Source organism: Bombyx mandarina, chromosome 01 (genome assembly GCF_030267445.1).
Source record: "Bombyx mandarina strain Sakado chromosome 01, ASM3026744v2".
NCBI lineage: Eukaryota > Metazoa > Arthropoda > Insecta > Lepidoptera > Bombycidae > Bombyx > Bombyx mandarina.
In genome coordinates this window covers 11,260,411-11,279,621 of record NC_143208.1, presented here as the reverse complement: position 1 = coordinate 11,279,621, position 19,211 = coordinate 11,260,411, and the positions used below count along the sequence as shown (strand labels likewise).

Below are 19,211 nucleotides of genomic sequence, written 5' to 3'. Positions count from 1 at the left end.
ACCAATCTAAGTAATAAAAAAAAAAGGTCACGAATGTGAATACAAAAGACGTGCGAATGGCCGTAACATCACTAATATGATTTTATGTATTTTTTTGTAAACTAGCTATAAATTGAAATTGAATAAATAATTGAAATAAAATAACAATTTTATTTAGCGCTTGACTTAAGTAACATTAAAATTAATAATGCTCTAAACCTATTAAACTTTTTGTCTTTATTTACAATAATGGTAACTTTCTAATGAAGAAACGATGCCACATAATACTAGTAAATGCAAACAAAGAATACCATGTGACAATGTACGAAAAGTGTTCATTCCGCAATGTTACCCTGGTTTGATTTGGGATTGGCCAACCAGTAGGTGGGTCTGGGATACCTTTTGCATCCAACCAAATCGGCAAACATCCAATATGAGCACTCATCTGATCCAAATCTCTGAAAATTAAAATAAAACAATGAAGATCAATCAATTTGCCAGATTAAACATATGTACATATTATATTTTTTTTTGTATTATCAAAACGTCAGTATGGGTGTGTGAGTACAAATATTTCAAATGTTCACAATTATACTCTGCCTTCAACAAGTGATCATGATCAAAATATTCATAACATTTTTAATGCTTTTGATGACAGACTAACTTACGGAGTCACCAGATTCTAATTACTGTCACTCATGAACACCAACAAAGACAAAAACTTAGCAAAACAGCTCATTCCCTAAATCTAAGGACTCTTCAACCATCTTTTGAAATACATGCCTTAGTATAATAGTTAAGGCTGATGAGACATTCCAATTCCAGAATGATAGTTCTCTGAAAATGCGCTGTATATAAAGTGAAGCCATTCATCCACATAATAACTATGAATTGTTCTACTTGCAAAGTTACCGTATATTTATGTTTAACTAAACTACTTTGCCAGTTACATGTTCAATCAGGACTGAATCTTTTAAAACAATTCTTCAGAGGACTACTACTATCATAATAGTAATCGTAGATCAGAGCAGAAATATCCAAAACTATTAATTATGAACATTCTTGCACATAATTTAACCTATTCAGACAAAATTCATATTTTTTTTTATAAGCTGAATAAATATTTACTCAATTTGCTTTTTTTTAAGCTTCTCAAAAAAAAACAATTTAATAGTTTCAAATATATTCAAATGAACTGCAGATTTAAAATCAGATGGACTGCAAGCTTGTCGTTCATTATTGGCAATAAAGAAGGCTTTTCCACAAAGAGTTGTCATGAGGAATGAGTTAGGCCATTGAATAAAAAAAATTCAACCTGTAAAACCATGAGCCCTTTTCTGGATTATTTTTAGGCATGAAAGGAGCTCGTTTCTCTGTTAACCTTACAACACCAGTTAGCTCAACAGGACCCTTTATTAAAGATGGCTCTCGCTTTTCTTTGGGCCTTAAATTTTGATGAATCCAACCTCTGTTTATCAAGATGACTTCTCTGAAATTAACAAAATGTGATAATTAAAAAATTCTATATTTAACATATTGTTTATAATAGTATTATTGTATTTCATTCATTTTGGTCATACCCTGTGTCAGCTAACTTAAACGGAGTGATCACCAACCACCCTTGGTTTTTTTTTGGGTCAGATACAAGTGAACCAACTCTATTGGTGATAGAACTCTCTTCTATGAGTGCTCTAGGACCTATTAATATCTCTTTTTCATGCAAAAATTCTCCTTTTACTTTCACTGGTAAATATTCCATTTTCTCTAATTCTGAAAAGCTTGAGAAACACAATTTTTCATTAGATATATTAATATAATTCTAGATAAATATAATAATTGTTTGAGCATCTCAAAAGCATCTCAAAATTTAATGAAATCAAACTCACAATGTTTCTAATTTAGCATACAATCTATATTATGGGAGTGAGTTAGCATGAAAGTAGGTATCAACTACAAGTGCAGAAAGGTACCCATAGTAGTAGTAGATACAATGCACCTTAAATTTTAAGATTATATCATGGTGTGTCGCTGCATTCATATTGCAGTGTCTATGAATTCTGGTAATACTTAAAAAAATCAGAAATACTGTGAAGGCAAACATAATTTTACAGAAAGTAAAAGTTAAATTCATTATTGGAAATCAGCATACTCTTTTGGCATGTCGATTGGGACAGCATTGGATTTAGCTTGCATCATGTCAATGAGCCCCAGCTTCCATTGCCACCTGTACACTTGCCATGAACCAAGAGTAAAGGAAGTAACCGGTATCATCTGGAATGAAAGAAAAATTTAAAAATAAATATATGCCTGTGTGATATATTATCTACATATATTATATTGATGAGAAAATATGTAATAGCTTAATAAGTGTTACAAAAATTAATACAAATGTTCATGATTCATCATCATTATTTTTGTAGTCATCTTTTTATCTTTAACATAAATTACACAGAAAATAAGGCCAAAAGGAATAGTTTACTGCTTTACAAGATTGTTTTGCTGTTTGATTTGATGTTTCTTTTTTCCTTTACAATTTCTAATGTTCTAAATATTAAAATTACATTACAAACAGGACCAAATTAATAGACAGAATTTTCTATAGAAATAAACATGATAAAAAAATAATATACCATCAAGAATTTTTTACTATTTTATCTCATGTTTCTTTTTTCATTTTCATTCATACACTTATGATGTTTCAACTACTTTGTTGTTAAAGATGCTCGAGTAAGAGGCTATTTGCCAAATTTGAATTAATCAACATCAAATAAAATTACTTACATTTTTTAACAGTTCTTAGACCTGCTTACTCTTATGGTTTGTAAGATGAAAGCCTAAAATCGAACTCAAAATTGAATAAAATCATATCTTTTTAACCTTACCAGTAAGATCCATTTGTATATTTCAGTCGGTTCTTCTTTTCTTTTGACCTTCTGTGATCGCATAATATTTGCAATATTCGTATTAAATCTCACATTACTGACAGATCCTTTTTTAATAAAAGTATTGGAAATGATATTTAAATTTCGCGATATTTTAAAAATATTGTTAAACATTCTGTATCTACTTCCTTCTTTTTTGTAACCTATTATCCTACCAAGCAAGTGATTTATTTATGTAGGTAGTAGGTCTCAAATATATTAAGTGTATAATCTATGGTAGTAGGTAGGTAGCATAGATTAAACACTTGTAGGTAGGTATATACCTATATGTATCACAGATTAGGTTAATAGATAAGTAGGTAAGTATTCAGAGAAAATAAAATAAATCCTTAGAGTTCTATTTTTATAGGACAGGAGAGAGAACATAGCCAATTATGCCAAAGCTCTTGTGACAGAGGCTGAAATTATGTTTGAAGTGAAAAGCGAACTCAAATTTAAAATTGAATGAAATTAATTATTAAATGAAATTAAAGCAAGAAATACAATAAAAACCCAATAAGACAACATTCAAGACATTGAATGAGATAAACTAAAATAATATCTTTGTAAAAAAGGTAGGTATACAGTCAGAGTTCATTTAAGTATTGTGGTTGTTTTATTTTTCTACATTTGTGCATTTTTACAGATAGTAACCGACAAATAAGTCAGTATTATTATACTTTTAATCCTGTATTAAATCCTAAATTACCTATGAATTATGAAACACTAAATTTATAAAATAAAACAATCTACATAACTTAATACCTCACGTTCACGGTAAAAGTCCTGTAGTTATTTTAAAATGTTTGCTGTTGTGTTATTTAATTAAACAGGCAAAAGCAATATAGTTCTTAAATCGAAAGTCTTTCTTTTCTAAGATTTAAGCCATGAAGAATTTAAATTAAGTGGACACCATATAACTAAACACCGATAAATCTTTTAAATGTTTGATCATATTTTTTGACAATGTGATTGGGTATTAGTGTTTCAACTCAATATTCAATCCAAAATAAAAGAACAAGAATATTTAATTCATTCGAGGCTCATTATGTACCTACTAGCTGAGATCAATTAGGTAATATTCCATTCGATACCGAGAAAACTATTGCAGATCTATTGGCAAATGACGAGGGTAAGCCATGTCTTAGTTCTTAGTTTTTTTTTACTGCTTATTGGGTGGACGAGCTCACAGCCCACCTGGTGTTAAGTGGTTACTGGAGCCCATAAACATCCAAGACGTAAATGCGCCACCCACTTTGAGATATGGCTGCCGATAGGCAGCGGCTTGGCTCTGCTCCTGGCATTGCTGAAGTCCATGGGCAACGGTAACCACTTACCATCAGGTAGACCGTACGCTCGTCTGCCTACAAAGGCAATAAAAAAAAGGTATAAGTTCTAAGGTCTCAAGTATAGTTACAGCGGCTACCCCACACTTCAAACCGAAGCGCATTACTGCTTCACGGCAGAAATAGACAGGGTGGTGGTAGCTACCCGCGCGAACTCACAAGAGGCCCTACTACCCGTAATTACGCAAATTATTATTTTGCGAGTTTGATTTTATTACATGACGTTATTCCTTCAACGTGGAAGTAAATCGTGAACATTTGTTGAGTACGTATTTCATTACAAAAATTCGTACCCGCCTGGGATTCGAACACCAGTGCATCGCTCAACACGAATGCACCGGATGTCTTATCCCATAACCCACGACGACTCCCAAAATATTTTTTTCTAATTTTGTTGTGTTGCTGCTTCTTTTGTACACTCTACCTTATTTTAACCAGCCTGTTATATATAACAGATTAGATAAGAATAATTAATAATACATACATAGCAACAATTCATTTTGATGGATTTAAAGCTGACATCGAGTCTTGAGGTGGGCTGCAGAAATGAAGTACTGTGCGATGTCTACGTGCTCCAGTAATTTATCATTAGTTGAGCGGTGAGTGCATCTGTCCACCGGACCTCAATACATACATTGGCCGCTCTACCATTATATTTAAGAGTTGAAATGTATTTAAAAAAATAAATTGGCAGGGCCTGAGACTATATTGGTCGGATGGTTGAGAACCTAAAGTAATACAAATGAATGATTACGTATAAGACAGATTCTCTTTCCCGTTAAACTCTCGTAAGTAATGGTAGAAATAATACCATTCATAGGTTTCAAGTTATTTAAAGGAGATACTGTTAATACATATTATACTACTATGTTTTTAACGGCAGTTTTGGGTATGTTGGACTTTAGAATTTTACAAGGCCCTTTCGTTGTCGTTAAAAAAAGTAATCATTAATAATAATAGCAAATAGTCCATAAAATTGTTTAATGATTCTTTCAAATGTTATATACAATATTAATTTCAGTCGGCATGACAAAGTAAATGATGCTGTTACCGTTGTAATTATGTTTAATATACCTACACATGTGCGAACAAGTTAAATAATAAAGACAAATGATAACATAACATTGAATTGACTTCCAAATAAAAAAAATATTTCGAACAATAATCTCCATATTGTTATGTTGTGAGCCGGATAGTGTATAGTTTCAGGTGGTACGAATATGTGGCACTCGTGTTGGCACTAGTTGGAGACACGTAGCGAGTAGATTAAATACTGCTAGAGATGGAAACAGTCGATAGACAATACACGTCAACTATTTATTTAGATATCAAACATATCAAACATATTTAACTATGTAAACTAACTAGCTTCACAAATTTTAGGTTAGATTAAATTCTGTCTTGTACATCAATTATTCGAAAGTTCATTAAGCGATTTATCGCTTGAGTTTTTAAACTTCATTAACGGTTTATAGAATATTGTTGAAATATAGCTGTTGGTTAGTTGTGACCCGGGTTCGCCCGTGGGCTGTCATCGTTTTCGAAATATTAATTTGCTAAACAAAGTACCTCTACTGACTACTTACTCAGCAAATGAATAGTTTTCACTTTTCACCATAAAAGGACTAAAGGTATATTACAAAGATTGTTTACGTATGATTCATGGTGTAAAGTGCGCCTTGTCAAATATTACAGATATTCAAACGAATATATCTATATATCAGAAAAATATAACAGTAATATTATATAAAAGCGGCCGCCCGCTCAGGCTCCGCTCTAGTCTTTACAAAAATTTCAACGATATTTGACGTTGTTTTACTTTTTAAAATAAAATAACACTTATTGCAGCACAACTATAATAGTTAGACATTTGCTGTTGCGACACTTTTCGTAAATAATAATGTGTTCTACAAAGTCGTAGTACATTATTTTATTCTATCATCAATAGTTTTCGCAGGGCACACGACGTAAATAATATTTTAGGTAATTTTTTTACACCTTGGGTTACATTATTGTAGTTTTAGTCAGGATCCCTAATTTTTTTCAAAACAGATTATAACCTATGTCACTCGGGAGTAGCTTGCAAACAGTGAAAGAATTTTTCAAATCGGTTCAGTAGTTTCGGAGCCTATTCAATACAAACAAACAAACAAATCTTTCCTCTTTATAATATTAGTATAGAAGTATAGATATAGAAGTATAGATTGTTAGCTCTCAAATACCTATACCTACTCGTGATATTCGATAGCCAAATGTATTATAGCTTGTCTATTACCGGGATCGATTAGCCTACATCACGTACAGTTAAATCCGATTTGACTTTTATAGTCTTATTATAAACTATATTGCATAAAAACACATTTATTGATCCTCCTGATAACACTAACCAGCACATGCCAAATGGTGGAATTTAGGGAAAACGACACGCGCATTAGTACCTAACTAGTTTATTGCATTCTATGTTTATGAACCATTTTCATTATGACTTTATTAGCATTTGTCAATACTGATACTATTCTGATAAATTCCAATATTTTTAGGTTAATTTATAAATCTTACACGATAAACTTGGCCAACAATACTTATATCGATAAAAAATAACGGATATCGATATGTTATCGTCAGCGAAAAGATTCAACAAATTATATTCAGTACATATCAAGCGCAGACATCGAACGGTTACATAAAATGGAGACTACTAGAGCGGAGATGGAAACGGTCAGTTCATAATAATTACGAAAAAAATCTTTAGTAATTAAATTAAATTTATCTTAACATTTCGTTAATTGTATAACATTTATTTACAAATCTTTTTTTCCTACCTGTTCTCGCTGATAGCTTAAGAGGCTATTTCAGCTACGCCCGGACAGGTCAACCTGAGTGAATTTGCTAACACTAGCCCTAGCAAGAGCAGTGCTTCGCAGAATTTACCACGGGATCGGAATCGCTACCCACTGAGAAGATCCGGCGAGAAACTCAGTGGGCTGGTTATGTTATATCCTAAAAGAATATTAACACTTGCCATGTAGGCACACTTATTAACTAGTTTAATTTACTTTGCTAGCTCAATTGCGATCATTGCGACTGTTAATTAACACATTTTATTATAAAAAAAAATAGCACCACTTTTTAGATGTGCAATTGCGATACTCGTAACCTTAAGAGTTTGTTTTATGACGATTGTACCGTCTAGTCCTCGTTGCAAATTATAAATGTGACATTTTGTGAATTTGACGATCGCGTGTGAAGCTCAATTTTATTTATCAATTAAAAGCGTAGTGAATCTAGAACAGAGCACGCGTCCAGGAACTCCGTGTGGCAGTCCCAGATGCGTACGTGTAATTACTAATTTGTTAAATCCTAGACGTACATGGGGGACCTAGGATACCTTGCTGGACAAGTTCCGTATGTGATTCTTGTCGACCTGATGGTTGGTCTGGAAGAGATCGCTTTTAGCGATAAGACCGTCAAATGTACTTTTTTGTATTGAATGTTTCGAATTGTTTATTCCCTTTGGGTATAATAAAGAATACTCTCTCTCTCTAAACCAATATTGTTTTGTCGCAATCAAATAACGTCCACGTATCGACAAAAATAATAACTTTATTAGTGAATTTTTATTTTGTTCAGTTTTCGTTTCCGTACTACCTACCTACCTATAAATATCGTTTGGTGATAACGGTTCTTTGTATTTTTAATATTCAAATACTTACATCAGGTATACGAACTGACACAAACGCCTTTTTTACCTGGTTCATTCGTTTGCAAACGGGTTATTGACCTTGAAGTTTTTTAATTAATTTTATACTGGTTCCGTAATTACAAAACAATTTCGTTTATTTTATTCTCTCCTTCAAATATTGATGAAATATTGATTGATGAAGAATGTCGCATTCCGTGAAATGGAAGGCATCGTATGTAGAGTACTTAAGAAAGGTAGATCGAGGTCGATGGAGACAGATGAAATTTCGGTTCAGGACCTACTAGTATTGCGACGTGCTTTATCTTTAAATTGATTGAAGAAAACATTAATTATTGCTCGAGCGGCTAGCGGTTTTAACTGTTAACACGTATCAATTAAAAAATTGTAGTCAGAACCATCCCACGCTTCTCCACCGAGATGTATCTGACACAGTCCGCGAGGATGTGTCCAGAAGTAATTTATCGACCAATCGACTGCCACCATGTTCTTCTAGCCAAGAGCCACAGACGCAGACTTTTACAAACATGAGTGGTAGCGCAGTAGTTCTGCTAGCTACTGCTAACGTTGGAGTGCGTGACTCATCTGGTCTCTTTCATATTCTTTGCGCACTCATCGACTCTGGTAGTCAAATTTCATTTCTAATCAAGCTCTGGAGCGATTGGACTTCTGATATTTGCCTGACACATATAGAATATCAACATGAAAACAAACGTAGTATGACGAATATTTTTATAATACATTAAATTCTTTAGCAGTCTACAGAATTTAATGTTTTATACAAATATTCATATATAATATATCATCATATATATATAATGTATTGGGAAGCTATCTCTGGTTTTATTTTGAATTACGGCCGTCCGACACTAGTTGTTGAATGCAACTTGCATAATGTTTAATCAGCCGTTCTATATGTTTTAATTAGTGATGCCATCAGTCAATAAGTATCTACATTCACCATTGCGCCACTTTGAGAAGGCGGCACGACATGAGAATCCTCATGTCGTGGCCGCTGGAAGCTACATACCCGATCCTGTAGACCGAATGATAAACAGTCGACGTCGCCCAAAACACGTCATTATGGATCCTCCCGATCCATTAACGGTGCTTTTAGGTACCACAAGCACCGGTTACCGTCCTCGTCGAACCCGTCGCTTGCGACGAAGGGCTCGACGAGCAAATTAACCCATAGACACAGCCCACTGAGTTTCTCTCCGGATCTTCTCAGTGTGTCGCGTTTCCGATCCGGTGGTAGATTCTGCGAAGCACTGCTCTTGCTAGGGCCAGTGTTAGCAACACTCCGGTTTGAGCGCCGTGAGCTCACCTACACGTTATGGTGAAGCTGAAATAGCCTTTCAAGGCTATCAGCATAGGTAGGAAAAAAAAAGAAGTGATGCCTGAGATATTCTAAAATATGATGTGACTTTCTCGTTTAAATACTATCGATGCTATGTGGACTTTATTCTAATCTGGATGTTCTAAAGGCTCATGCCATCCTTGATAGAGTGCTGATGAGCTTACCGTGCGTGATAAATTAATATATTAATTTAATTAAATACGAATTTAAATATCTATCAAAGTATCAATGGTTGGTGTTTGAAATTTATAGTAAACTATATAGCTGATCCGGCTGACTTCGTATTGCCTCAATCGGTAAATAAAAAACCTAAACTTTTGTATAAAATAAACTTGAAACAAACAAAACGAATCCGTCCGAAGGGGGACACATCAAAGGAAAAACAAAATTGTTATTTTTATTTAATTTCAAGCATTTTCATATTTATCTACCTTTTATATCTTATCTGGACTTCCACAAATAATTCAAGACCAAAATTAGCTAAATCGGTTCAGCCGTTCTCGAGTTTTAGCGAGACTAACGAACAGCAATTCACTTTTATATAATATAGAGATTAGAATGTGACCGAACTTATAATATCATACATACGTTTATGAAATAGTTTGATAAGCTAAGAAACATTTGGCTTCAATTCAAATAATTGTTTCCGCAGTCCTTCCGTAATCTTTGATTTGAAGAGAAAATGAAGGCCGAACTTGATTATTAATACATATTTGTGTTTCATTTAACTGTTAATATTCCCCACCTTTTGAACCTTTTAAACCCACCTTGTGAAAAATAATTAATTAAAACAAATAAATGAAAATAATTCATTTCTCAATGGGGGCTGTTTTAATTTTTGAGTAAATGAAAAACTATCCTAATTACTACTATTAAATTACACTAATTACTACTATTAAACTAATTTTAAGTATAGTGAATGGGTTTATCGGAAAAAATATTTTTGAAGATGCCAAAAATCTAAATTAAACATTCTTGTGTCTTAAGCTCGCATAAGTAGTTTTGTTTATAAAAATTAAGCCTGCGTAAGAAGTAATATACAACAACAAACAATATTCTAGCCTATGTACCTATATGCTAATCCACCATGCCTGTTTATTGTAAATAAGTGGATGCTATAATGCGCTTGATGCTAAGCGATTGCTGGAGCCCTAATGTATTTTAATATATTTACATCCACGTTTATCCCCATCCACATATTTGAAATTATAACCCATTTTCAGAAAAGAAGTCGAACTATTAAATTAGACTTTTTGAAGCGACTGCTTCGAGAATAAATAGGAAGTCCAGGACAGTGGCAGCGAGCACAAAACACAATAACCTGGTCTTACTGAAAACTGTGCTTATTTTCTTTGAAAATATTTTAACATATTATTATTATCAACAGTGGTTGGATTGGTGCGTCCGAAAAAATGACATCAAGCAATTGTGGGCTGCCCAACCTACATATATAATATCTCAGGCCGTTTACGTTTTGGCTGGCCTCTTAACATTATTTCATGGTAAGTATAATCCTTAAATCACATTGTCTTAGTGATACGTTAATATGACTGAATAATTCTGTAATGAAGACTAAATAAGTACCATCATTCTGTCTAAGCTGCTGCCAAGCAATCATGGTATGCAGTACAAAGGTTGGCGGAACCGGATATACGATTGACTTCGGCCTCTTGTCTCCAACTATCCGATGTGGACTGTGAGCTCGTCCTCCCACTATAATCGTTTCAATATAAAACTATATATATCTTTAAGATGATATCCTAGTTACTTCTTTGATATCTTATATATATTTAGTATATATAGTTATTAATAAAGCCTCGCTCTGGTTTTTTAATAAACTAGTGTTTATACCATAACTTAATTTAATGCTTGAAGGACTGAAGACGGACCGGTGACACTACCAATTTTTAAATGAGTTTTATAGTCACAAATTGTACAAGACTTTTTTTATTGCTTAGATGGGTAGACGAGCTCACAGCCCACCTGGTGTTAAGTGGTTACTGGAGCCCATAGACATCTACAACGCAAATGCGCCACCCACCTTGAGATACAAGTTCTAAGGTCTCAAGTATAGTTACAACGGTTGCGTTTCGCATTGCGAAACGCATTACTGCTTCACGGCAGAAATAGGCAGGGCGGTGGTACCTACCCGCGCGGACTCACAAGAGGTCCTACCATCAGTAGTGCCCAGACATTGATGAGTAACAAACTATAGACTGGTCTGATCTGACTGTTGCTATGCTTAATGATGTCATTATTTGAATAGGAAGTCTCTAATCCGTAGTGACGTAAGTGACGTATTTTTTCAGCTTTTAAAAAAGGCGGAAGATGGCCTTATTTTTGGCTCGGTACCGTACTTCATGGGATTTACGCAGATAACTTCTGGCATTTCGTATTGCCAGAGTACGATAATTTCTGGCATTCGCAGACCCCTATCATATTCCTGGGAGCCCGGTTGCCCCTACATATAATTTTGTTGTGTGAGTATTTAAATTTTATTATCTTTATTTACAGTTAAGGTATAATCTATTTGTTCACTAACGACAACGAAGGTTTGTATTTATGCGCCCATAGAAAGAGTAATTTGACCGGCGTCACCCATATTTCTGCGCCCATAGAAAGAGTAATTTGACCGGCGTCACCCATTTTGGTCGAAGTCTTAATTGTAGAACGGTTGTCCACCTTGCAAAGCAAAGCACATAATATTATCTTTATACTTTGAATTAAAAAAATAAAACTATTTCCAAATTAATTATTTTGAATGCAGTAATGCATCGATAAAAGCTACTCAATAAAAAAAATCCAAATCTGAAAACAATTCAGCACCTTTTTGCTTTGAAAAAGAAAACTCTTCAAGAAAGAAGCTGGTATTAAAAATATATATGATTACAATAAAGCTACCAATAGGAACTAAACAAAAATAAAAGAAAATAATAATGATAGTAAAATAGCTTTATTTGATTCCACAATAATTATATAGAGCTTAATTAAGTTAGTATTTAGTAATTATATTACTAAGTAACATTAATAAATCTACTACTCATGCAATTTAATCTCCTTCTAATGTAGACCCCCTCAGGGTAAGAGCCTCCACCAAAGAATTCTAATTTTCCCTATCTTAAGCAGTGGTCATCCAGTCTCTTCCTGCTTTGGATACAATCTCGTCCTACCACCAGGTACCCGGGCGACCTCTATTTCTCACGCCCTGTGGTCATTTCCATTTTGTGGTGTTAATTGTCCATCGATTATAATCGTATCTTCCAACATGGACAACCCATCTCCATTTGAGACTGAGAAAAGTGTAGAGCATCCTTTACCTTAGTTATTTTCCAAATTTTAATGTTTCTAACTCTATCTCTCAACTTTATGTTTAAGCAGTTCCTTTCTATTGCCCTCTGTATTGTCCGTATTTTTTGTCTTGCCTTGTGATCAAAATTCACGTTTGGCAGCCATCGGTTAGACAGGGTAAAATTGTTGTATCTAAAAGTATCCTTTTCAATTTAAACGGTAATTGCGATTTGAGAATCTCTTTTTGTGCTTAGTACTTTCTCCATCTCTCCAACGTTCTCGCGGCCTATCACCCACGAGGTGGACAGACTTGATTAAGTCATCTACTAAGTGTTCCCTTATTGAATGTACACGTACCGCCACAAATAGATAATATTTATATACTTTACGTTTATGTTTTGATTGTTTAATGCTTCCCAGATCTTTTATGGGAGATAGAGTCGAAATCTTTCTTATAGTCAACAACCTCTCCCGGTAATGCTGATATGGTCTCTCTAGCTAGACCATCAGCTTAGGTAGGAAAAAAGTCAACAAAAGCCATGTAGAGCAGTTTTCTATATTCAACATACGATGACCTAGTGGTCTACGGTGTGAATATGATGTATTGTGCTAAATCCACTTCTGAATCCCGCTTGCTCCATGGGTTGGCATGAGTCTATTTGTGGCGATATTCTGTGTAGTAGATAGGATTCAGAGAGTTTGTATAGGCAAGAACTTATCGGACGGTAATTTCCTATGTCTTTAGGATCGCTCTTTTTACATAGTAAGTTAATTTCCGATTCTGTCCATTGCTCTGACACAATTTCTTCTTCCAATATTTTATTGTAAGAGGTATCAATAAAAGTATTTTAGCGAGCTTGATGCAGTCATTACTGCCCGGTCCTGGGCTCTTATTCTGGTTTTTAACGGATTTTCTTTTTTTGTTGAGAAACTACTGACGAACCCCGTATTAGCAATATTGGTTTTGACAGTTTTTTCTTTCCCTCCTTTAAAAGAAGAAATTACAATAATAGAACCAAAGATTACTATTTCTATTTAATGATCTATTTTTTTAGTAATACGGTCGTATTTCTATTAATAAGGGAGGAACTCGTATTTACTATTTGTGTTCAGTTAGAGCGCATGAATTTGATTTTTCGCTTACAAATTTTCACATCGTTTACCCCCACTGCATTTTCAGTTTTTCAATGACTGCAAAACGAAGACTTCGAATTATAGAAATTACTTGTACCGCAGAACATATGCACAAAGTATAGTTTCCAAATAATTTGATTTATCTTAACTTCAGTGTGCTTAGTGCGAGGTTTTTAACGTCCTCGATAGCGTAAAAGTTAACTCAAATTTGTATGCAGTTGGAACAGCTGCCCTAGCGCAAACGTAGGCAATCGTTCCAAGTCAATACAAATTTTAGTTAACTTTGACGCTATCGAGAACGTTAAAAAACTCGCGCTAAGCACACTGATACATTGAAGATCAAAGCCGTTAGGGTTAAGATAAGTGAAGAGAACTAATTGAAAAATATACAATTGAAAACGGTACATGTAAGGCAATAAACAAGGTTACAAGATAACAAAACAAAGTGAAGCTTAATGAATTGTTACAAATTATTGTGTGTGAAAGACAAACTTTGTGGACAGTTTTAAACAATTGTATTTATTAGAGCAGTTGAAATCACTAACTATTGACTACCAAACTAAATATTGACATTAAAATGTTGTGAACACATTTTAATTTACGTACAGCATAATATTTATTTACTTTGATTGTCCCACCTCACATTGTCCAAAAAAAAACATACATGTAATAAAAGCATACGTAATAATACTTGGTGTCATGTAATAATGTACAAAAATAAATGTCTCATTTTATCAAATGAAAAAAAAAGCTACAGAACTAAACTGTGAAACTGTTTATAAATAAACAATAGATAAATATCTCCTCGATAACTGTGTGTGGTCTGGCGCTATTATTATGAAAATCTCTTTCCTTCTGTTCATTGTTATTGGCGGATTTTTGTTTTTCTATTTCTTGCTTCAATATTATCAGTGGTTGGCAGTAGAGATCTGAATCGATAGTTTTCCTTAGCGGTAAAAGCTTATTATGAACGATACCCTCCAAATCCTACCTACACAGCATCACTTTATTCCGAACTAATCCAAGTTTCCTTATAGTCTGAAGTTTACTACCCATTTATTATAGTCGTTTTGACACGCGGTTTTGTCGTAATTACTCTAATTTTGATCACCAGTAGTCAATAATAAAAAAACGGTTTGCTTTCATTATGAGTCAATGGAGAATCACGAATAATAATCAAATCGAGATTAATACAGAGCAGTACCAAGCGTAGGCTTAGGAAGAGCAGAAGGCCTTCTGGCAAGTATTGGTGCACGAAGCCTATAGTCTGATATAAATAGTCCTTAAACTCTACCATCAAATCCCATAAATATAGTTTCAACCAATAACCATAGGCTTATTAAGAAGCTATTTTAGATCAAGTTATGGGAGTGCTCCATAATAATTCCATTTATTATGTTTATGCTTGGAGTATGTACTGCGATAGAAAAAAGAAATAGCAAATCATTTTATTCTCAAGGCTTATGTTTCAGCTATTACTGTCTGACTTTTTTTTATTTTATTGCTTAGATGGATGGGCGAGCTCACAGCCCACCTGATGTTAAGTGCTTACTGGAGCCCATAGACATCTACAACGTAAATGCGCCACCCACCTCGAGATATAAGTTCTAAGGTCTCACTATAGTTACAACGGCTACCCCACCCGTCGAACTGAAACGCATTGCTTCACGGCGGAAATAGGCGGGGTGGTGGTACCTACCCGTGTGAACTCCCAAGAGGTCCTACCACCAGTGATAACGCAAATTATAATTTTGCGGGTTTTGTTTTTATTACACGATGTTATTCCTTCACCGTGGAAGTCAATCGTGAACATTTGTTGAGTACGTATTTCATTAGAAAAATTGGTACCCGCCTGCGGGATTCGAACACCGGTGCATCGCGTCATACGAATGCACCGGACGTCTTATCCTTTAGGCCACGACGACTTCAAAATCTAATGACTAATACTATTATAAAAACAATAAAGTCAGTAACGAAAACAAACAAATATATTTTGTTATCAAATTTAGAATTAAACCAACCACGCAACTAGATACTTACATTATCTCCATAGATGAACTTCGTTAAAAGAATGACATAACATTTTAAGGATAAGCATTTCATACTCGTTTTAGTAGGTATGTGTGTGTCGACGAATAAGCCTAAAATACAATAAATTACCATGAAATAGTGTTTCAAGAACACGTCATTGCTTTTACGTTATTCTTGTAAAATATACAGCTTTTTAATGATTAGCGTCAATAAGATAATGTTTTTTTACAAATACGTACAATGAATATGTATTTCATTATACATATATGTACGTGTATGTTTATGTTATTTATGTGTTTAATTGTGTATGTATATAGTCTGATATATTATGTATTAGTGTTTTTATTTATTATTGTTACTATTATTGTTATTGTGTACTGTATCACTAAGTTAAATTAAATTAAAATTAAAATTAAACTAACTTAAATTGATTAGATTGTACTTTTCTACCCACCTACGTAAAGCTCACCTTCTTTAAGAACGGTTAGCTGGTAGATAGCTCAATTGTTGAGTTAAGCTCGCCATTTTTTATAACTTTTCGTAATTATTATATTGTTTTAACTGTGCGTGTACAATAAAGAATAAAGAGAATATGATAATGACATCTTGTTAAAAATAAAACATTCAAGTATTTTTTACATATGATGATTGAGATGCGTTTCGTTTACCACTGCGTCATGATAATTATATCGGCAGTTGACCGTTCTTCAAACTAACTAATTGTTTGGAAGCAGGAATATACAAAATGGTCTTGCCTACCCGTGCATGTCTTACCTCCAATAAAGTAATTTGAATTACGATATAATTTAGACTTTGACCTCATGTCTCAAACTAGGTGTCGTCGTTCGTGTGGCCTAAGGACTCCTGTATCCACTACATACTCTTTGGATTATTAGCTCGTTCATCAACGGTATAAAAAGGCAATATGTGTTTAATTTATGGTTTATTGTACCAACTATTATTTTCTCTGCATTACCTTTGGTTGACTGGTCGAGAATGTCTTAGACATCAAATCCGCCGATGTACACCAATACATAAAATGTAATAAATAAATAAATTAATTAAATAATCCTATATTAATAATAGAATTTTGTTGATTCCAGATCCCGCATTTATTTACCACGCAGCGTATGCAGTCTCAAAGCTGAATCTTCCACGTTACGCGGAGCCTTTCGCGGTGGGCTTGGTTACTGTACTGATAGACATTCCCTACGACATTGTGGCGGTCAAGTTCGTACACTGGACCTGGCACGACACTGACCCTAACATATTCGATCGTCACTACTGGGTTCCTTGGAACTCCTATTACTTCCACGCTACATTCACAGCAAGCTTCTTCTACTTCTTTACTGCGATCAGAAATTGGTATGCGCCGAAAGTGGGACAGTGGGCTTCTGCGGGGTAAGTAGAATGGAGTATGCTTTATTATAGACCTATCCCCCCGATCCACTAACGGTGCTTTTAGGTACCTCAAGCACCGGTCATCGTTCCCGTCGAACCCGTCGCTTGCGACGAAGGACTTGACGAGTAAATTAACCCACAGACACAGCCCACCGAGTTTCTCGCCGGATCTTCTCAGCGGGTCGCGATTCCGATCCGGTAGTAGATTCATTCGCGAAGCAGCTACTCTTGAGTTGTTAGGTCTCCTTCGGAGGCGCTCGGGTAGCTGTTAGCAAATCCCACCCCTCCTGGCTGAGCCTTTGCTCGCCCACCTGTCCTGGTGAAACTGGAAAGGCCTCCGGGCCACCAGTAATCCTTCAATCATAAAAAAAAAAAACGTTCACTAGTCAAGGACACAAATTTTCAGTGCAGTTCAGTTAGAAAAAAGTAATTAAATGGCTCGTTTATTTTAGCAAAAAGGTGGAATGGAAAACGTTAATTCTAGCAACGATCCTGGGGATGCCAGGCGGTGTACTCCTCTTCGTACCGATCTACCATCCGCTCCACGACATATACAAAATACATTCAGAGATCACATTCTTCCTTTTGTTTGCGATTTATGGCACTTTCGTGATCCACGGGCTGCTTAGCGATAGAGAGAAATCCAAGGAAAGGTGAGTACAATTCCGATAAGTTCATTACAAGAAACCATTTCCGAAGCAACTTCGAGAGGATACTAGATAATGCAACCTAGGAGATTGCTTTCCGGCACGTGAGCGTAGTAATCAAGAAGCAGCCTTGGCTTAGATCCCTCGAGATTGAAAGCAAATAGTGTTATCTGATTGAAACGTGAACAACGCTATTTTGTTGTTGTAGGAATAACAGTAATTAGGTATAATAATATGTATGTTTGTGGAACGGCTGTCTAATAATTTGGTAAAACCAATTATCGTTTCCTAGCTATTAATTTGCGGTAGGCAGCGGCTTGGCTCTGCCCCTGGCATTGCTGAAGTCCATGGGCGACGGTAACCACTCACCATCAGGTGGGCCGTATGACCGTCTGCCTACAAAGGCAATAAAAAAAATAAAAAAATATTAATACTGATTATTGTGGTTTTACATTTTTTAAATCCTTTATCTAATCTTGGGATTAGATAAAGGATTTAAAAAATGTAAATGGGGTCCCCAAGGTCCCCATGTAAAAGACCCCAAGGTCTTGGGGAACGAGAATCGCACATGGCAACTGACGGACGTTAGCCGCGTCCGTACAAGTTCATTGACCCAGAGATATGAATCTTAAAATAGTTTTTTTTTTTTTAAATCATCCCACTTATGTATCTCTACCACTTTTCCCTGACACTTAATATAATTTTAAATGATTATAATTAAAACATTTTTTGCGGTTTCATTTAGCGGTTATTTTTTTACTTTAAATCATTTCGAATATTCTTCAAACACAGCTTTTGTGGTCGTCCGTTATCACCAAAACGTTTTAAAAGTAGATTTAATTCAGTCCTAAATTTATACGATTTTAATTACCTAACTAGAAGAACATTTACGAAAATCGTAAAATTGAAATTAAATATGTCCTATCATTCAATCATCATTTGTCAAACGAGTCATAAGCTTGTGTTATGATATTAAGAAAAATAATAGTAATAAAATCTTGTTTCAGACTTACTCTTGTAGATTACATCCTGATACTGCAACTGGCCCTCCACTACGTAATATATTGGATATTTGTTGTGTTCTTCCACCCAGAGAGGGAATGGTCTACTGGACTGCACGAGCCGGTCGGTCCATGCAATGAAGTAGCTAGTTTAGTCACGCCTTTTGGACAGGTAAGTTTAGCAACACCGGCCTCAAAGCGGGGTCAATGTCGTGTTCACTTCTAACATGACTGATGATTATTTTCAAATTATGAACCCCCCCCCACTGTACTCAGTTTAAATAAAATGATGTGATCCCCTCAAAATACATGCCTGGTAGATTGACAAAAAAACCGATAGCGGACTTTCTCGTAGCCCAAGTCGATCACAAGGAAGGCGTTTAGGATAGTTTAATTAAGAAAT

At 34.8% G+C, this 19,211-nt stretch overlaps 2 protein-coding genes across 2 annotated transcripts in view; one reads left to right on the top strand and one right to left on the bottom strand.

The window, feature by feature from the left end:
- Positions 1-127: 127 nt before the first annotated feature.
- Positions 128-3,120, bottom strand: Surf1 (surfeit locus protein 1). The gene is made up of 5 exons (XM_028179639.2): positions 2,862-3,120; positions 2,129-2,250; positions 1,560-1,757; positions 1,295-1,468; positions 128-437 (listed from the first exon to the last, which is right to left on the bottom strand). The coding sequence occupies exons 1-5, from the start codon at positions 3,033-3,035 to the stop codon at positions 221-223; spliced, it is 885 nt and encodes a 294-aa protein (XP_028035440.1). The 5' UTR covers positions 3,036-3,120; the 3' UTR covers positions 128-220.
- A 3,665-nt stretch (positions 3,121-6,785) lies between these two features.
- The window catches only part of LOC114246943 (uncharacterized), a 21,284-nt gene continuing 8,858 nt past the window's right edge, over positions 6,786-19,211 (top strand). The window contains exons 1-6 of the mRNA XM_028179707.2: positions 6,786-6,964; positions 10,694-10,808; positions 11,616-11,786; positions 16,863-17,160; positions 17,613-17,813; positions 18,815-18,980. Of these exons, the coding sequence (XP_028035508.2) occupies positions 6,935-6,964; positions 10,694-10,808; positions 11,616-11,786; positions 16,863-17,160; positions 17,613-17,813; positions 18,815-18,980 (981 nt within the window). The 5' untranslated portion in view covers positions 6,786-6,934. The remainder of the gene's footprint in view (positions 6,965-10,693; positions 10,809-11,615; positions 11,787-16,862; positions 17,161-17,612; positions 17,814-18,814; positions 18,981-19,211) is intronic.

Coding starts and splice junctions, on each gene's coding strand:
- Surf1 (XM_028179639.2), bottom strand. CDS start 3,035: ATGTTTAACAATATTTTTAAAATATCGCGAAATTTAAATATCATTTCC. Junction 1,758..2,128: donor CCAATCGACATGCCAAAAGA/GTATGCTGATTT, acceptor GTGTTTCTCAAG/CTTTTCAGAATTAGAGAAAA. Junction 1,469..1,559: donor TTTAAGTTAGCTGACACAGG/GTATGACCAAAA, acceptor TGTTAATTTCAG/AGAAGTCATCTTGATAAACA.